The sequence below is a fragment of the Zingiber officinale genome, unplaced genomic scaffold, assembly GCF_018446385.1.
Source record: "Zingiber officinale cultivar Zhangliang unplaced genomic scaffold, Zo_v1.1 ctg113, whole genome shotgun sequence".
Taxonomy (NCBI): domain Eukaryota; kingdom Viridiplantae; phylum Streptophyta; class Magnoliopsida; order Zingiberales; family Zingiberaceae; genus Zingiber; species Zingiber officinale.
In genome coordinates this window covers 78,870-98,704 of record NW_024589815.1, presented here as the reverse complement: position 1 = coordinate 98,704, position 19,835 = coordinate 78,870, and the positions used below count along the sequence as shown (strand labels likewise).

Genomic DNA, 19,835 nt, shown 5'->3' with positions numbered 1-19,835 from the left:
CGAAAAACTAATTCGAAAAACTAGATCTAATGCCTCTTGTGTTTGGAATTCTTACAAAAAGAAATAACTAGCATGATGCGGAAAACAATTGCTAATTGTACCTTCTCTTTGTAAACTAATGACCTCGAGATCTTCTGCCATATTCCTTGCCTCGCCTTGGACGTCGTGTGGGCGACGATCCTCCAAGATGAACACCACCCAAAAGCTTCCTTCCTCTTCCTCTAAAATCCGGCCGCCACCACCACCAAGGAGAAGAGAGCAAAGGAAAAAGAGAAGGGAGAGGGCCGACCACCAAAAGAGTCTCCACCAAGAGAATAAGAGTTGTGTCACATGAAGCCTCTTCACCCCTTCTTTTATAATACTTGCCCAAGGCAAATAAGGAAAGACTTTTTACAAAAATTAAAATCTTCCTCTAGTTTTTCCTTTTCCCTTTTAATTTTTCCTTTTCTTTCCTCTTGATTGAATCAATCATCAAAATTAATTGATGATGATTTTATTTTTAATATGGCCGGCCACCTTGCTTGGGCACCAAGCAAGGGTAGCCGACCCCTATAAGAGGAAGGAAATAAAATTTTTATAAAATTTTACAAGAAGAAAAACTCTTATAAAATTTTATAAGCTCTCTTTCCTAAAGTAGAAGTTAAAAAAGGAAAGTTCTAAAAATTAAAACCATGTTTTAAAATTTAAAACTTTTCTTATAAAATTTCCTTTTTTAACATGGTGATAGAAAATTTAAATTTTAAAACTTATCTTCCATTTTTTTTCTTAAATCATGAGGATGGTTTAAAAAGGAAAGTTTTAAAATCTTTTAAACTTTTTTTTTAAAGCATGTAGCCTAATTCAAATAAGGAAAGTTTTTTAAATTAAAATCTCTCTTTTAAAACTTATAGTTTTCTACAAAGAGAAGATTTTAAAAATTTAAAACAACCCTCCCTTTTTGAGTTATTGTGGTCGGCCCCTACTAGCTTGGTCACCAAGCAATAGGGCCGGCCCTTTAAGAGGAGATGTGGCCGGCCATTGCTTGGTCACCAAGCAATGGACTGGCCCCCTTCTTGGACACCAAGATAGGTCTTTCTTTGGATGGACTTGAGGCTCTAATGAGGCTACGACAGGGACCTAGAGGATAAATTGGTTTTGGCCTTCCGATGAGCTTGAGTATCCCGTGTTCGCCCCGAATACACAACTCAAGTTCATCGATAATAACTCATTCCACTAGAGAGTTATTACCGCACTACCGCACCAATCCCAAATTACATTATGGGCTCCTTTTTATCATAAGTGTGTTAGTCTCCCTGTATTTAAGATAACGAATGCCTACTAATTAAGTAAGTTACTGACAACTTACTTAATTAATATCTAGATCCAAGAGTAGTGCCACTCAACTTCATTGTCATGTCGGACTAAGTCCACCTGCAGGGTTTAACATGGTAATCCTTATGAGCTCCTCTTGGGGACATTCTCAACCTAGATAACTAGGACACAGATTCCTTCTATAATCAACAACACACACTATAAGTAATATCATTTCCCAACTTATCGGACGTATTGATTTATTGAGCTAAACCTCACCCTTTGATAAGTCAAAGAAATAAATATTAAATATATGTGATTGTTATTATATTAGGATTAAGAGCACACACTTCTATAATAACTAAGGTCTAGTTCTTTTATTAAGTCAGTACAAAAAAAACTTACCTAAATGATCTTACTCAATATACTTAGAGTGTACCAGTGTAATTTATTAATTAAGATAAACTAATATTTAATTACACTACGACTATTTCGATGGTTTGTTCCTTTCCATCTTAGTCGTGAGCAACTGTTTATAATTTATAAAGAACCGACAACATGATCTCCTGAGTGTGACACCACACACTATGTTATCTACTTATATAAATTAATTGAACAATTACATTTAACAAATAAATATAGATTTTGACCAATGTGATTCTTTTATTTCAAATAAATGTTTACAAAAGCTAGGCTTTTAGTATACACTCCAACATTGCCTACTATAGATGCCAATTCTTCTTCATATGTGTCATCATCGCTGTTGTGATGATTATCCAAAGTTGATCTGTCAATCAATACCATGTCAAATGTACACATTTAATAAAAGATATTGATTTGCAAATAATATTATCATACAAATGGAGAATTAATCGACACATACCCTTGCTGTAAAATAGGACAATTGCGCTTGTCATGTGACACACCTCGATGCCCACATCCACGACATAACCGGGACTTTGAGGTTGACTTCTCCTTTGATAATTTCAATCTCTTCCCACATCCCTTTGTTCTTACTAAAGAAGTATCAATAATATTAGGGGACACATCCATAGATTTCTTCCTTTGATCTCTATTGTCACATGTTTTACTAATGTTCATCTCTTGAATCTTATTGTAAATACAATCCAATTGCTCATCCAAGAAGTTTGTCCCCTCATCAGTCAAAGATGCATCATTAATTAATACTGAAGCTTTATAAGATAACCTTGAGTGCCTTGACATCAAAACCCTATCTGGATCATCAATAAAATTTTGCACCCCCAAAGCATATATTGCTCTAACCTTTGCATCTTGTGGCCATCGTTTGAGTATATATTTATCAGGCAAATGAAACACTTGGTTGATACGAAAAAAAAGCTAACATATGCCTGCATGGAATGCCATCAAAGTCAAATTTCCTACAACTACAGGATATGTTATCCCTCTGTTTGTCATGCGTGAGCACCCTTGGTTTAGAGGAAGAACTGTTGGAACTTTGATGTTCGCTAGAGGGAGGGGGGGGGTGAATAGCTTCCTACAATTGTTGGTCGCAGCGGAAACAAAAATACTAACAAACAAAAAGAAAGCTAACCCTAGAAGACAATAAACAAGAAGCAAACCCAATGACACGTTGTTTAACGTGGTTCGGAGATGATGCTCCTACTCCACGGCTGTCCGTAAGGTGGACGATCCCGATCCTTCGGTGGATTAGCCTCCGATAAACTCCGGCTACTCAAGCAACTCCTTGTGGGTGGAGAAACCTCACCACAACACCAACCAAGAACACTTGGACACAAGAGACCTTGAGCACTTTGGTGACTACTAATTAGGCTTTAACCAAGTCTAATTTCGTCACCTTGGCCGGCCATCCTGTAACGCCCGAAAATTCTCAAAACTATTTTAGAATTATTCTATGATTTTTCTGGAATTTTTAGATATTTTTCCGGAAAAATCGGAGTATTGGAAGTAGCAAAAATAAGTAGAACCGTAAAATAGCTTAGGCGGGAATCGAACCCGAGACCTATGGTTTACGGATAAGATTAGTAACCGGTGAACCCAGCAGGGCCGTGCTGAAAGAAAGGAGAACCAAATATATTTATATTAGAGTTGGGTTCATTAAACCACTTAATATAAATAATAAACTTAAGTTGGAGTTGGGTTATTTTATTTTGATTCGGCACCTTCTCCTCTCAAACCCTCACGCCGGCGCCCCACTTCTTCTCCTCTTCCTCACGCACGGCACACCAAGCCCAAGGTCCATCGGTTCACCTTCCGGCGACGACTCCAACACGAAAGAGGTTCTTCTCCGGGAGAGGAACGCGAAGACGTGATCGGATCGTCGAGAGGATCACCTCCACCGGAACTCTAGCGAATAGAATCGTAAGAAATTACGATCAAGAGGTAAGAAACCCCTCACCTGCAGTATAATAGCTCCGTTTGGATTTTCTATGCATTAGATTAGTAATATGCAGATTTTGTTGACATGTAGGGTGTTTTAACCCTCCTCTTAGATTTAGGGATTTTAGTTGAGCACCTTTAGATGGGCCGGACACGCTTACCCTCTTCAGTTGGGGTTGTAGACGTTGTCGGGTGCCTAAAGGTGATCTCCCTAATAAAGAGGAGAGTTGGGGCACACTAAGTGCTCGACAAAATAACTAGATCAGTAAAAATGCAACTTAGGCATTTTAATAGTACAGTTAAATGCATTAGAAGCGTTTAAAACAGTAAATCAGTTTATTTTAACTATATGGGACTACGGTCCAATGGGTGGGCTCCCACAGTCGCCTCTAGGTTCAGATAACCTAGCTCTAGGTTCAGATAACCTAGAAACAGCATGTTATATCAGTTAGCTATAGATATCAGTATGTTATTTTCAGTGGCACTGTACTGGATTAGATATCCATTGGGTTGGACTCCCACAGTCGTCCCTAGGTTCAGATAGCCTAGACAACCCTGCTAAATTCGGGACTTGCAACCCCGGGTCTAGTAGGGATGCGCGCATAGCAAGTACAGTTGCCGGGCCCAAACAGCATGATTATGTATTTTCACCTATTATGTATTAGATTTCAAAACTCAAAATCAATTATGCTAGTTGAGTTTGTTTCCAGTTACAGATTTAGTTTCAGTTAGTTTAGCTTATGTTCAGTTCAGTGTTTTATTGCTTGCTACGATATGATTCAGTGCTCATGTCATGCTTATGTGTTATGCTTTATGATTTCAGTATACCATGTCTTAGCAAGTTCAGTGCATATTTTCAAATAACATGCTTTAAAAATCATATTGCACCGAATGCATGTTTTTGTGAGGTAGATGGTTTCTTACTAAGCTTTAAGCTTACAGATTCTACTTTTCCTTATACTGCAGATAAAGGTAAAGGAAAGATGGACTAGCAGAAGAAGCTGGAGGGCAATGCAAAGATGGTGTGTGTGGCAGGAACCGGAATCAAAGGTCCTTAGGGGACTTAGCAAGTTTAACCAATTAGAACTCTAGCAATTTTTACTTTCATACACTTTCAATTGTTAAAGGTGTTTAGTGACTTAAAATGCCATGAACCAGTGAACCTTACTCTAGCTTAAGTCTAAAATTGTTATTACATGTTATTAGAATAGTTATCATGCATGGGATAGTTGATAGGTGGAGTCTTGGCACAACCTGTGGTGAAATCGAGTTCGATTCGAAATCGAACTACGATCGGTCTCGAACCGATCGGCACAGCTATGTCCGGATCGGTCGGTGACCGATCGAACAGATCTGATATCTCATGATCCTCATGGATCGATCGGCCGATCGATCGAGCGCAACAGAGACATGGAGGTGGCGGTCGGTCTGCGACCGATCGGGTGCTCTGGATCGGACCGATCTGCGCCCAACACATCGACGGAGGCTCAGCGATCGGTCCGGCCGTCGGTGAGGATCTGATCGGTCGGCGGACCGATCCAGCGCATCTAAGCTTTTGGATCGGTAGCCGACCGATCCAGACTTCCTCCGTGCGAGTATCAGCTGGATCGATCCGTGATCGATCCGACAGCCCAATCGATCTGTGGATCGATTGAAATGCCTGATTACAGCTAGCAGGTCATCCGGGAGGCATAGGTTGTCTCCCCTAGCAAGTGTACAACTCCTAGGTACACCCAGAGCATTAAGTTTTGATCAGTTTAGTAGAAAAATTTTAATTAGCCTAGCTTTCCGCACAGTATAGTTTAGCAATAACTGTAGCGATTCGCCTTACAGCCTAGTACCCAGAAGGCGGGTCGTTACACATCCCAAGCTCCTTCTTATAGAGCTTGGAACAAATCAGTAAGCTGATTTGCCCGTTACCAGTCGACTGGTCCTTGCACCAGTCGACTGCTACAGTAACGCTACAGTACTACTACAGTAAACCCTAATTCTAGGATTTCACCTCGAGTACATTCACTCAGCACTCGTTCTCGCCCGACCAACCTAGACCTAGCCTTCTAGCCTCCTCCATCAGCCTTGCGTCCCTCGGATGCCTCCCCATCCTTCACGTCTTGCCTTCTAGAGCTTCCATCGGCCTTGTCATTGTTGTCGGGTCTTCCTTTGCCAAGAGGTCGCGCCTCCGGGACTTCATCCATTGCCAAGTCACACTTGGACTTACGTTGCCAAGACTACATGCTTGGACTTACACCGCCAAGACTCATCCTTGGACTTTCCTCCTTTGCCAAGATCACACTTGGACTTACGTTGCCAAGACTACATGCTTGGATTTACTCCGCCAAGACTCATCCTTGGACTTTCCTCCTTTGCCAAGATCACACTTGGACTTACGTTGCCAAGACTACATGCTTGGACTTACACCGCCAAGACTCACCCTTGGACTTTCCTTGTTGTACCTGTATCCTGCACACTCACAATGCATATCAAATACAACAATAAACCTAACTTAAACCTTTGCCCAAACATCAAAACTTAGGGCACCTAGATTGCTACAACAAGAACTACTTTGAAAATTCATCACATGATAAACCACTGAGTCAACTCCCATAGATACTTGTTGAACATAATAACCATGACTCTCACTCATTTCACTTTGAAACTCCACCCATTTCTTTTTCGTATACAACTTAACCATTTGAGTTTCCATTGGCTAGTTTGTCTTAATTCTAGGATGCTCATTCATATCAATATAATCTGCAACTAACTCATTGTATCTTTGGTGTTTCAGTGCCCTATTGAAACGGGTGATAAAGTCCACCAATGAATTTTTATTTGAGACATATCTCTTAAAAAATGCATGGGAGCCTTCAGATATCTGACTACTTGACATTCCAGCACAAAATACATGACTAAAATAAGCTGGCACCCACTTATGTCGTAATTCATACATCAAAGATAACCAATCATTTTTCTCTAAGTTAGCACACTTGATAACCTCTTCCTATGAATGCTCAAATTCATCAGGTGTTGTAGAATTTTTAATAACATTATTTATACTTTGATAGTAGTCACGAAAAGTCAAAGGATGCAATTTTTCTGGAAATTTGTTCAGTATGCGCCACAAACAATATCGATGCACTCTTTGAGGGAAAACTTGGGCAATGACTTTTGTCATAACAGGATCCTAATCAGTGATAATCACATTTAGTGCATCTTTATGCATGACTTCTATGAACTTGTTAAGCAGCCACACAAAAGATTCAATTTTCTCATCACTTATAAAGTCACAACCAAATATAATTGTCTGGTGATGATGATTCACTCCTACAAATGATGTAAAAATCAACGCATATTTGTTAGTGTTATATGTTGTATCAAATACAACCACATCACCGAATACACTATATGTCGTTCTTGATACATGATCAACCCAAAAACATCTATTGAATTTGTTATCTAAATCAGTCTGGTATTCAAAGAAAAAAGCTGGATTTTTCTCTTTCTCAGATGCAAATAGCTCGAGTAATGTTTCAGCATCGATACCCTTTTGTTTATCCCTTAGCTCTTTCTCAAAATTTCTAATATATCTTTCTGTGCAACCTACTTGCTCGGGCCCTCCATATTCTATCTCCAATAATCGCATTTGTTGGCAAGTTGGCACATTGGCCTCTGAAAACCATTGAGTCAATGCTTTTTTTGCTGCTGAAACATGACGATATGAGCGTAGCAAATGCACCTTTGAAGAAGTTGATAATGGATGATTATGACCTTCCGTGAAATTAGTGACAACCCATGCAGATCCAGTTTGTTTCTTGATAAGTGAAATCTTTGACTTACAACCAGTTCTAACTTCACCACGTGTTCTTTCCCTTGTCCGTTGATCACCTTTTGCTTGTTTATTCTGTTGATAATCCGTATGCCCTTCTTTAAAGCATACAAATGTTTTCCACACAACCTCATTTGTTATCTTATTTTTCTTGCTACTATTTATCCTTGTACTAAATCCGGATTCGCGTACATATTGGTTATAGAATAAAAATGCTCATCTATTGATGAGAATTCCATCCCATATTTTGGCTTTCGCTCATTTGCAACTTGAGGAATGTATAACTGATCTTCAACATGATTTTCACCCATTGCTATAAAATTTCAGATGCAGATGAAATTAAATTCTTCATATCATTATCAAATAGCCAGAAAAAACATTGTAAGAGTGATACTTCAATGCTATTCATGCAATCAGAACAAAAACACAAAGATAACAAATGAAATCCATAAAAAACAAGCTCATTTAGTTCAGCTACAGAAGAGTATCGTAGTCAGCTTTGTAAGACTTTTAGCCAAAGGGTAAGAAGAATGGACATTTAGTTCAGCTACAGAATGGTATCGTAGTCAAGGGGAAAATCATGAAAAGGCAAAGGTCCTTGTTTTTTCAAAAACAGAGATAGAAAAAAAATCAAGCATTACAGATCACAGAGAGTAATACAAGATCATTTAGCTTTACAGAGAGGGGTTGGTGGTCACGTGAGGCTGTGAGGGGCAGGAGATGGAAGCTTCGTGGTCGCGCGAGGCTGCGAGGTGCACGATCTGGAAAATTCGTGCCCTAGCTTCGCTTCGAAGGGTTGCCGAGAGAGATCGCGCGAGGCGGCGAGGGGCACGATCTGGGCGCTTCGAGGAGTTGCGACCGAGGGGAGGTGAGCGGCGTGAGGAAGGAAGCCAACGAAAAGCAAAAGTCGATATGGAAGCTTCGTGTCGAGAGAGATCGCGCGAGGCGACGAGGGGCACGATCTGGGTGCTTCGGAGGAGTTGCGACCGAGGGGAGGTGAGCGGCGCGAGGAGGAAGGAAGCCAACGAAAAGAAAAAGTCGCGCGGCTTGCCCTAGCTTCGACCCTTCTGTCTTGTTCGAAGAGAAGCTTCACGTGGACTTTTGCTTTTGTTAATAAGAGTGATTTTCCACGTCTGCAGTGCCAGATCGTCACGTCGCGCACAGGCGCGTTTTTGAAGTCCCGTAGGCTAACATGTTTGTATATATATATATATATATATATATGAAAAAAAATCTCAAAAAAATGCTTAAGGATAAACATATAAAATTCATGGCCCACCATTTTACTTTATGTAGACCTCATCATTTTATATGTCTATTCTTAAGAATTTTTTTGAGATTTTTTCCCTGAGCATATCATTTTTCTTCATATAATGTCCAATCTTTGCCTAACTATTTGTAGAAAATGCCACACGAATTCATGATGAAACTGGTCAACAGCGCTGCATAGCATGATGGAGCTGAGGAAATACCATGCGCCGCTGCTGGAGCCGAGGGAGAGGTCGTGGTCGCCGAAGCTAGAGATGATAGGAGAGCAAGCTAACGATCGAAAAAACTTGTTGATTAAGTGATAATTATGGTGATTACTATTAATTTAGGACTTAGATTGGAGATGCAAATGAATGTATAAGTTCCATAAGAACCGTTAATAATAAATTTTGCAGAGATGCTTATGCATAGATTTCATATCACTAGGTTAAATGAATTCGAATTAGTTTTGGTTAATTTTAAAAGAAAAGGTTTTTTTTAAATATGAAACAAATAAAACAAATTATAGGTCTCCCGATGCATAATTTAAATAAATATTAAAATATTTACACATGTGATTATCTTATTGGCGTTTGACTAATTATCATTTTATATATCTCACACCATTAATATCATGTATACGATTAATATTATCATTTTCAAAATATTAAAAAGAATACAAGTTCTTCACCAACCAAGACGTCAAGGCCGCCTAGTCAAGCCAGTTGGTCATGACAGCTCACCCTTCCACCTCTCCTTTTCCACGACGCGTTAGCCACAAAGTGGGCCCACTCGAGTTATTTATAGAAATCGTGCATTGGCCGCCAATCCATTAACTCTCTTTTCCACCCTTTTTATTTTCTTATTTATATTTTTTTTTATCATTAAAATTTAGTAACTAATATATTTTAAAAAATAATAATAATAAAAAAATTAAGGAGTAGAATAAAGTGTCGGAAGGAACATCGCACCAATTTCCTTGCTTTGTTCCGGTAGCTTTAATCTAATGGAGAGGCAATGTCGTTGATTCAAATCAGCAAATCCTTTATTTTGGATGGTAGGTGAAGCCTCCTTCTCACCGATGCATCAACACGCAGGTACAAGAAATTTAGGTTTTTTTAATTCGTTTTAGATTGGAATTTGTTGTTCCGATCTTAGAAGATAAGTATCACGCAATTGTTGTTCCGATCCATACGAGAGAGTGGTTGAATGAGGTGGTTGTGGGCATTCAATTATGATGTCTGCCCAACAAGAGTTCTACAACTCCGGCGCTTCTAATGGTTCGTTCCTCTATTTTGTGTTATATAAATTTTCCCCTTGCCTCGTGATCGATCGTTTATTTGATTGACCTATAATGCTTGTTTGATTTTTTTTTGGGTTGGTTATGCGTTTATGGATCTTCTTTCCCATCTTGATTGTGGTGATAAGGAATCTGCTGCGTGTTTTGTTGTTTTTCTCTTCGTATTCTTTTTTGAGGATTTTCAACTCTCAATTTACACGACAAATGAATGTTTTAAAAATTTTAATTCGAGGGTTTGGACTGGGTTGCAAAACAATTTAATTACGTTGATTTTTTCCCTTAAAATATAAGTTGGGAACCTTGTTCATGCCCTACCAAATCCATTTCCAAGTTATAGGCGATGGGTCCGGATGCCATCATATGAACTAATGGATCGAGTATTGCATTTTTTTATACTGATTAGTTACATCTGGCCTGGTAGCTATTATTCATTGACCTTGACGGCAGGCCTGGATGAAAGCCAAGGAAACAACGGAAACTTGGTACAAGTATTTCCATACATTCAAGTTAGCTTAGTCACAGAGATTATTGCACGGTCAAACAATTTTAAATGTTTTTTTCCATTGTAAATTTCCTGATTCATATCCATCAAGCTGGTAAAAAACGGAATCAGCACTTATTCACTTACAAAGCATGGATTACCCATGAGGTCACTGAAAGTTCTCTTTGGGAAAAAAAAGGGGTTCTAGGTTGCATGTCGTGAAGCATATAAATCTCATCAGCCATTAAACTGATAAATTCAGTAACTGCTTAATATAATTCAATCCAAAGTTCATTATTTTTATTTATTGAATATCGTCTTCTCAAGCCAATTAAAATCCAGGCTACCTTTAGATTGTTGTTTTTTCCCTTCCAATTTTAATTTTTTATTTTTATTTAATTTTCTTTTAGCTGAAACCTTTCTTACATGACACTAATTCAAAATTCTAGAAATTTATCATACAACCATACCATCTCTTTATAGCTGAATTTTGTATATACAATCTGCATGGTTAGTGCGATAGTATATTAGTATCTTGACAAAGAAATTAATGGTATGATAAGTGTTTCAAACTCTCAATGAAGAAAATATTCTTTTTTCTTGTAGCAGTATATTGTGGATCTATCTGTCTTGGTCCTCCTCTCAATTTCTTTGTTTATTCTTTTTTGTCTTTATTTTCTTTCACAGGTTCCCTAACTCCCCGAAAAAGGTTAGAACTTTTAGTGAATCAACCAAGCAATAGATACTGTGCTGATTGTGGTTCTCCAGACCCAAAATGGGTGTAAGTATTTGAGCCTGAATAGGTTAGAGATCTTTATGATTTTCTCTTTTTAGAACATAAATAGTTTATTTTACTATTGTGAGTGCATCTTGATTATCACCATTATTAGATGATAATTATTTATAATTTTACTGGTCCTAACTCCCATATTTAACTTGAGGTTTGATGTATAAATTAGTGATAGCTGATGGTACTAAGCAGATCTCCTTGGTAAATTTACCACTATATACTGCTAGTAATTGGTCAAAACTATTGGTTAATGTCAAAATGTCTCTAATTTTTTTTTTCCAATAATGTGGACCAATATGAACTTGTTGTTCCCTGATTCAACATGCGATGCCTTTGTTCCCTATTACCAATTTACCTATGTGTTTATGAGATTTTTTTAGGCTATTAGTAGTAAAATTTATGAACAATATCTTGTGCATTGATATTTTCTTTTAAGCTGAAAGCTTATTTTTTTGACTAGTGGTTAAATCCCATTTTTGGTTTGGTAGTCCTCTTGTTACTGAGTGTTATGTATTGACTATACTTTTATATATATATTTATGTACAGATCACTAAATCTAGGTGTATTTATTTGTATCAAGTGTTCTGGAGTTCATCGGGGTCTTGGAGTTCATATTTCCAAGGTAATAATATGCTGAATGTTCTCAGAGTAACTTTTCTCTTCTGCTGGTTTATCATTACCTTTTTCAATACAGTTTACATCTAGTACAGCTGTGTAACATACAAAGTCCGCATAGCACAAAACAAAAAAAATGAAAAATCAAAATAAAGTGAAGTGGTAAGATATCAGAAGATTTAGATAAATTGGTAATTTACTAAAATGAGGCCAACATTGCATATAAGCATAATAACAAGCCACATCGCCCCCACGGGTTAGCGCAATTGGTTCATGCAAGGGTATTACTAATTCTCAGCGAGTGTGGAATGTTGGTTGTCTCAACCCCTCCTTGCATGTGCTGTTGTTGCGGGTCGAAACCTTCCGTGATTTACCCTCCTTCTAGCAGGGGGGGGGGCACCCTGAAAGAGCCGTCGAGGTGACGTTTCACCTTTTGCTGCCAATAATAACAAGCCACATTTTGAACATTTTGGTTCTTCTATTTGATTGGCATAGCTTTATGGTGTCACCATAGCCTAATGCAAGACCCCATGATTTCGATCCAAGTTTGGGATTAGCATTGTTGGTGTTTCAAATTGATATTTATGCCCTTTTCTTTAATCATTTTCAAGTTTTGTTTTTATTTATTCCATTATCTTTCAACAGGTCTTGTCAGTGAAGTTGGATGATTGGACAAATGAACAGGTTGATTCTGTAATCGATGGGGGTGGTAATGGTACTGTAAATATGAGATATGAAGCCTTTTTGCCAGACAATATTAGGAAGCCAAGACCAGACTCCTCTATTGAAGAACGATCTGATTTTATCAGGTCTACTTCTTGTGGTTTTAGTTTCTGCATCATACTTTGACATTATCTAAATGTTTATACAATTATGCTCAGGAGAAAATATGAGCTTCAACAGTTTTCAAGCTCAAATATAGATGGATATATGATATCTAGTAATAATGCATGTTTGCTGCAACATGCTCCAAGTAACAGGCACCTTGAGAAGCAACATACTGGTGTTCGCCATGGTCTAGGTCATGCATTTCGTAATAGCTGGAGAAGAAAGGATACTGAACATAAATCTATAAAGAAAATGGTATGAATTGAATGTATCTGGTCAAATGGTATAAAGAATTTTTTTTTGGAGTAACCAAAGTAGTATTTTGTAGATGGGAATGGTTGAATTTGTTGGATTAATTAAGGTCGACGTGATTAGGGGCACCAACTTAGCTATTCGTGATGTGGTGACAAGTGATCCGTATGTTATTCTGAGCTTGGGACACCAGGCAAGACATTATTTTTCAATAGAAATATTTGAAATGCTGAGTTCACTTTAACAAGTATCTTTGACTTCATTGTTACAGTCAATGAAAACACGGGTGATAAAGAGCAACTTGAACCCAGTATGGAATGAAAAACTAATGTTGTCAATCCCAGACCCTATCCCACCTTTGAAACTGGTAAGTAGAACTATGCCGTTGCTCTTAACAATGTGTTTCTTTTTCAAATTATCTTACATAATTGCATCTTTTTTGTCTTTCTTATACCATGTTGTATAAATAATTGTGTCGCATTTTAAAAATATCTTTCTTTCCATTAAGATCTCGAATGTTTTTCTTTTCCCTTGGTGACTGTGTTGATGAAATTTGCACTACAGGGAGAGACCCACTTGATAGACAATTAATTTTTGAGATCTCTCTTCATCTTTTTCCTCTTTTTCTGCTTGTTCTATCAACGTGTGGATTTGAGATGGAAGGCTTTTTTTTTCCTGATCTAAGGCACAGGGGATCATTGACTGTGTGCTCCTCCGCCAACTATGTCCAAAGCTTTGTTGATCAAAATCAAAGGGATCATTAGATTTGTGCTCCCGTAACTTTAAGTTTCTTTTCACACTCCCGTGTGACTATTATGTTTCTTTTGCAATTTTAGGTCTAGTCTACGTTTCTTACTAATGAGATTTTCTTTGATTTCTTTTACTAATGAGATTTTCTAGGTATATATAATACTCGTGCTGCAGCTTGAGGGGAATGTTAGATAAATGTGTTAGATATAACTTAGTACAAGACAAACTTATTCTATTAACGATAAACGTGTTTGAAAAATATTTGTACTATGAGATGTTGAACATTAAAGATTGCCATATCTGACCACATTATTTGGTTTCTACTTTGGACTTCTATTAAACAATGAACATAATCCAAGTTTTAAGTTTGAAAATCACTTGCAAGGTGAACCTTTTATTCTGAAAGAAAAATGATATCCTAATACCAGTTTGAGGCAACTGATGCACTCAACTGAAAAAGTAAGGTGCTTCTTCTATGCTTTGATTCAGACCTACAGATGCATTTAGCTGACTAACATTGCGGATTCAATTATGCAAAAGTATCATCTGACCATTTTTTTTCGTTGCAGCAAGTGTATGACAAGGACACTTTCTCTACTGACGACCGCATGGGGGAGGCTGAGATTGACATCCAGCCACTTGTAGCAGCAGCCAAAGCATACGAAAACTCCAACATCTCAGAATCTATGCAGCTCGGGAAATGGCTAGCATCGGAAGACAATACCTTGGTAAAAGATAGTATAATATCCCTTGTCGATGGCATAGTAAAGCAGGAGCTTACCTTGAGACTTCAAAATGTAGAACGTGGTGAGTTGGAGATTGAACTTGAATGTGTCCCTCTCAGTCAATAAATTGGAGAGTACGGTGCATGCATGCTCTTGCCATGAACTCTTCGTTATTTTCTTGAGGGACAGTTTGAGTAAACTGCATGAGTTAATAGTTGTAGCATGATGTACATTGTTTAGTGATTGTGTTGTAATATAGTGCCTTTTTAGCTATTAATCCTGTCCGAACACTGAATCAATATATGTTGGGCATGTAGCGTTCTCCGAATTGATGACGTGGATCTCCGGCCGGTCGTAGGGATCTCCGGTGAACCTGCAAAGAAGTTGGGCCGGGAAGGGGTTCCCGGTGACGATCCTCCGACGCTCAAGTCAGGCAAGAGGAAATTATGAAGTGGCTCCGAAGATGCGAGAATGCGTGATCGCGTACCTTCGTCGAAGTGTGAGGATCCTTATATAGAGCTGTGAAGATGCTCATGCACACATACCGAGGCGAATACATGTCCTCTAACCATACCTTTGTATGGGCTTGTCAGAGGAGCTTGTCTGACACCATACTGCTACAGTCCGAGCACCTCTCTGATGGGACAGTAGAACCTTCCGTCATAGACTTTTGCATGGCTTGGTCTTCGAACATGCTTGCTGTCAGAAACTGTTCCTTTGTCTTTTTGTCTTTTCTCCCCACGCTTAGCTCCCGGCCGCTCGGCAGTCCCATCACGTCCGATCGGACGAAGGTACTGGTCCGCTTGGGCTATTCCCGATCGTGTGCTCGGCTGACTGTTCACAGCATTGCTGCTTTCGGCCTCGGCCGAGCGGGCCACCCGCTTGGCCCCGACGACCTTGTTCACATGAGCGTCGGAAACCCGAGTACCCGTCGGGTTGTCTTTGATTCAGCTTAAACCCCGGTCGGCCGGTCGTTCCCCCTTTTCTGGTCGGCCGTTTGACCTTTAACATCCACGTGGCGTTGACTCCCCTCAAAGGGGGTCCCGCGTCCTTACCGCCGGATCACTTGCCTCCCCTTCAAGTCTAGTCGAAGGAGGCGATTAGTCCGACTGACTGGACCATCAGTCACGCCGAGTGGCGTCTATATGCAACTATCCTCCACTCAGCCCCCACGGGGGTAGCTGTAACGCCAGTCAACGCCAACATTCCTCGGTATATTTTCGAAGTTTTCGCCAATCTCCATCATTAAGGTCGAGCACGCGCTCATTAAATGCGTTCCAGTAGCTGAACGCCACGTGGCGATGCTGCCGTCATCGTACGGGGGCGGCGTGGTGTCCGACGAGATCGAGGCGGTTCGAAATGGATGGCTCGATGCGTGCTTCGATTCCCGTGACCTGCATCCGACGGTGGAGGCCGCTCGGCCTCAACCCTATAAATCCTTCGCCTTCTCCGCCTTCGCCGCATTTCTGCTCTCGCGTGCCCAGAAGCTTCCTTCGGCGTTTCAGTGCTCCAGCAGCTTCGGTTCTCTTTTTCCGACGATCCCTCGTTCTTCGTCGATCCTCCTTCTCTGTAAGGCTCTTTTCCTGTTCTATCTTTGGTTCTGGTGTTTTCTTTGCCTTTCTTTTCCCGAGTTTTGGTCCTCGGGGCGTTGTTTCGTTTGCCATCTTCTTTCTTCTGTCCTCTGCTTCTCTTCGCCTTTTTTGGTTTCGTCCGCTTGGATAATGGCTAGTTCCTCTCAGCCTTAAGAACAAACTCTCGGCCCATGGTATACTACCCTGGAGTCGCGCTTTGATCGGCGCGACGCCGATATTCTGATGGAAAATTTTGATATCCCCTCTGACTTTGAAATTATCCTACCCTCCCCCTCCGCTCGGCCACACAAACCTCCGCGCGGAGCAATTTTTGTGTTTTCCGCTACCAGTTCACAGCCGGTCTGCGATTTCCCATCCATCCCTTCATCGTTGAAGTTTGCAACTTTTTCGGCATTCCGCTCGGAAGCCTAGTGCCCAACACTTTCCGCCTTTTGTGCGGCGTTGTTGTCCTGTTTAAAGTCCACAATATCCCCCTCCGACCGGAGGTTTTCTACTTTTTTTATTACCCTAAACAGTCCGAGCTGGGCACATATATGTTCCAGGCTCGACCCGGTTTAGTTTTCTTCAATAAACTGACCTCTTCCAATAAGCATTGGAAAGAATTCTACTTCTACCTTCGGATGCCCGAGCGGGCCCCCTTCCGAACGCAGTGGCAGATCGGAGCACCAACCTCCCCTGAACTAAGAAGATTCAAGACCCGACCGGATTATCTTCACGCCGCCAACATGCTAGCCGGTCTGAGGTTTGACATCAATAAATTCCTGCCAGAAGGGGTGATGTACATATTCAGCCTGAGTCCGATCAGGACCCCCCTCCCGAGCGGCTTCGGTAAGAATCTTGCTTGTACATTTGCCTTGATTGCTAACTGATTTTCTCCTTTTTTCCCTTGCAGCAAACATTGTCATGGAGTCGGTGATTGCTGGAATTTTGAAGAGGAAGGCGGCGACGCTCGAGGCCGCGGCGGCCAAAGAGAGAGAGACGCTTGGCATTCAGCCGGTCGGCTCTAATGAAGGGGAGAGCGACACAAATGCTGGGGAGTCGGCCGCTCAGGCTTCTCTCCCGGAGCCAGCGGCTGGCGCAACTGCTAGTCGAGAGCCTTCCGTCTGGGAGGAAGGCTCCGCCCCAGAGGAAGAACGCCCTCTTCGACAAAAGAGGCGCCGACCGGAGACGCCGCTTCGATCGGCCACTTCTGCCGTCCAGCCATCCGAGCGGACCACCGCCGATTCTCGCGGCAAAGCCCCAGCGATGGAGGCTATTTCGTCCGATCGGACCCCCTCCCAATTGGGGGCGTCCGCGGACCCTCTGGAGGCTATACCCGTCAGCTCCCTTCCGCCCGCTCCTCGCCAAGTCCAACGTTCAACCATTTTATCCCAGATGTCTGCGCCGACCTCCGATCCTTTCCCGGCTTCTGCCCAGACGACCCTCGGTCGACATCGTACCATCCGGATCTCTTTGCATCTCCCCACCGAGGAATTAATGTCCGAGGCCGATCAGCCAACCGCGCCCGAGCACATGATCACAATGAAGGGGCCCTTAGCCGAGATGTGGGCCGACGCTCGGGCGCGCGTCGCAATGATCCCCCTTAGCAATCTGGCCAACAGCCACATGCAGCAGGCCACGGGGGTAAGTTTATTTCTCAAGTCCTTTACGCATTCTTTCCAATCGACTGTTAACAATCTTTCTTTTGTCAGAGATGGGTGAAGGAGATTGCTGTCTCCAATCGTCTGGCGATGGTGGACGAGGAGCTCAAGAGGTTACGGAGTTCGGGCGGCGCTCCTTCCCAAGGCCCATCATATGCCGAGCTGCAGAAGGAGCTCAAAAAGACCCAATCTTTGCTGGCGGCGGAGCAAAAGAAAACGGTCGACCAGGCGCATACTCTATCCGAGCTCGATCGACAGGTCAAATCACTTGATCGAAAAATAAGCCTGGCGACCGAGCGGAAGAAGACAACTATCTCCGATCTGGAGAAGAAGAATATCGAGCCTCGGGGCCTGGAGCAGCGAGTCAAAGAGTTGATGGAGCAGCTGGACGGCGAGAAGGCAAGCCGCTCGGCCGTGGCAGTTAAGCATAAGGACGAATTGAAAACTCTGCAGGAGTCTCTCGCAGTCTCCCAAGCGACCTTTAAAAAATATCAAGAGGCTGAGCCTGGCCGAGTCGCAGCCCTGAGGCTGAATTACATCCATTCAGAAGAGTTCTCGGAGAAAGTCTGCGAACGGATGTACACTGCCTTCGATCTGGCTATGACTGCTACCATCACTTATTTGAAATCCAAGGGTCATCTGGCTGACTCCGTCATCATCCCGGCCCAAGACCAAGCAGCGCTTCTCGGCACCATCCCTCAGGACATTTATGATTTCCTTGAATATGAAGCTTTTATGTAACTCGGCCGCTCGGCCAAACACTTATCTATTTTTGTAATTTGGCCGCTCGGCCTCACTTTCTTTAATGCTAACCTTTTATTTACTTTTTCTTTTGCTAATCAATATGAGTGTTGTCCGCTCGGCTCGCCAACTACCGTTCATGTTCCTTTGCTTCTCCTCGTTATTCGCCTCTTATCTCACCTTTCTTGTGTTCGAAAGGGGTTTTTTCGAAGTATGCTCGGCGGAATATATCTTGTTTCACAAACGGGATTTTCTCCAGGTGTTCACGAAGTACTTTTGGTTACTTGGACGATCGGCCAAACGACTTAAGAGTCAACCTCTTTATTGTCTTCTTCCGGCCGGAGGGTTTATAGTCACCGGCGTGACTCGATTTTTAACGTTGGAGCTCGACGGTCTTCTGACCGGAGGGTTTATAGTCGCTAGTTCGACTCTCGATATTTAACGTCGGGGCTAGACGGTCTTCCGGCCGGAGGGTTTATAGTCGCCGGTTCGACTCTCGATATTTAACGTCAGAGCTCGACGGTCTTCCGGCCGGATGGTTTATAGTCGCCGGTCCGACTCTAGTGTTTAACGTCGCCGCTCGACGGTCTTCCGGCCGGAGGGTTTATAGTCGCCGGTCCGACTCTAGGGTTTAACATCGCCGCTCGACGGTCTTCAAGCCGGAGGGTTTATAGTCGTCGATCCGACTCTAGGGTTTAACGTCACCGCTCGACGGTCTTCAAGCCGGGGGGTTTATAGTCGCCGGTCCGACTCTAGGGTTTAACGTCGCCGCTCGACGGTCTTCCGTCCGGGGGGTTTATAGTCGCCGGTCTGACTCTCGATATTTAACGTCGGAGCTCGACGGTCTTTCGTCCGGGGGATTTATAGTCGCCGGTCCGACTCTCGATATTTAACGTCGGAGCTCGACGGCCTTCCGCCCGGAGGGTTTATAGTCGCCGGTCCGACTCTCGATATTTAACGTCGGAGCTCGACGGTCTTCCGCCCGGAGGGTTTATAGTCGCCGGCGCGACTCTCGATATTTAACGTCGGAGCTCGACGGTCTTCCGCCCGGAGGGTTTATAGTCGCCGGTCCGACTCTCGATATTTAACGTCGGAGCTCGACGGTCTTCCGCCCGGAGGGTTTATAGTCGCCGGTCCGACTCTCGATATTTAACGTCGGAGCTCGACGGTCTTCCGCCCGGAGGGTTTATAGTCGCCGGTCCGACTCTCGATATTTAACGTCGGAGCTCGACGGTCTTCCGCCCGGAGGGTTTATAGTCGCCGGTCCGACTCTCGATATTTAACGTCGGAGCTCGACGGTCTTCCGCCCGGAGGGTTTATAGTCGCCGGTCCGACTCTCGATATTTAACGTCGGAGTTCGACGGCCTTTTAAGGCTAATT

General features: G+C 42.1%; 1 protein-coding gene across 5 annotated transcripts; it reads left to right on the top strand.

Annotated features, from left to right (window-relative positions):
* Positions 1 to 9,714: 9,714 nt before the first annotated feature.
* LOC122035818 (probable ADP-ribosylation factor GTPase-activating protein AGD11) lies at positions 9,715 to 14,759 on the top strand. Of its 5 annotated transcripts, none has more exons than XM_042594942.1 (8): positions 9,715 to 9,837; positions 11,209 to 11,302; positions 11,859 to 11,934; positions 12,573 to 12,736; positions 12,809 to 13,010; positions 13,084 to 13,200; positions 13,279 to 13,374; positions 14,327 to 14,759. In XM_042594942.1, exons 1-8 carry the CDS (start codon positions 9,795 to 9,797, stop codon positions 14,606 to 14,608), a joined length of 1,074 nt encoding a protein of 357 aa, XP_042450876.1. In that variant the 5' UTR covers positions 9,715 to 9,794; the 3' UTR covers positions 14,609 to 14,759. The 5 variants fall into 5 exon arrangements, with proteins under 5 accessions (XP_042450876.1, XP_042450877.1, XP_042450873.1 ...); XM_042594943.1 differs by having other exon boundaries at positions 9,716 to 10,020; positions 11,893 to 11,934; XM_042594939.1 differs by having other exon boundaries at positions 9,716 to 10,020.
* The last annotated feature ends 5,076 nt before the right edge of the window (positions 14,760 to 19,835 follow it).

Excerpts from the sequence above, each read along its gene's own strand:
- LOC122035818 (XM_042594939.1), top strand. The coding sequence starts at position 9,975 with ATGATGTCTGCCCAACAAGAGTTCTACAACTCCGGCGCTTCTAATG. Across the intron at positions 11,303-11,858 it reads TCTCCAGACCCAAAATGGGT|ATCACTAAATCTAGGTGTAT; the intron begins GTAAGTATTTGA and ends ATTTATGTACAG. Across the intron at positions 12,737-12,808 it reads GAACGATCTGATTTTATCAG|GAGAAAATATGAGCTTCAAC; the intron begins GTCTACTTCTTG and ends AATTATGCTCAG.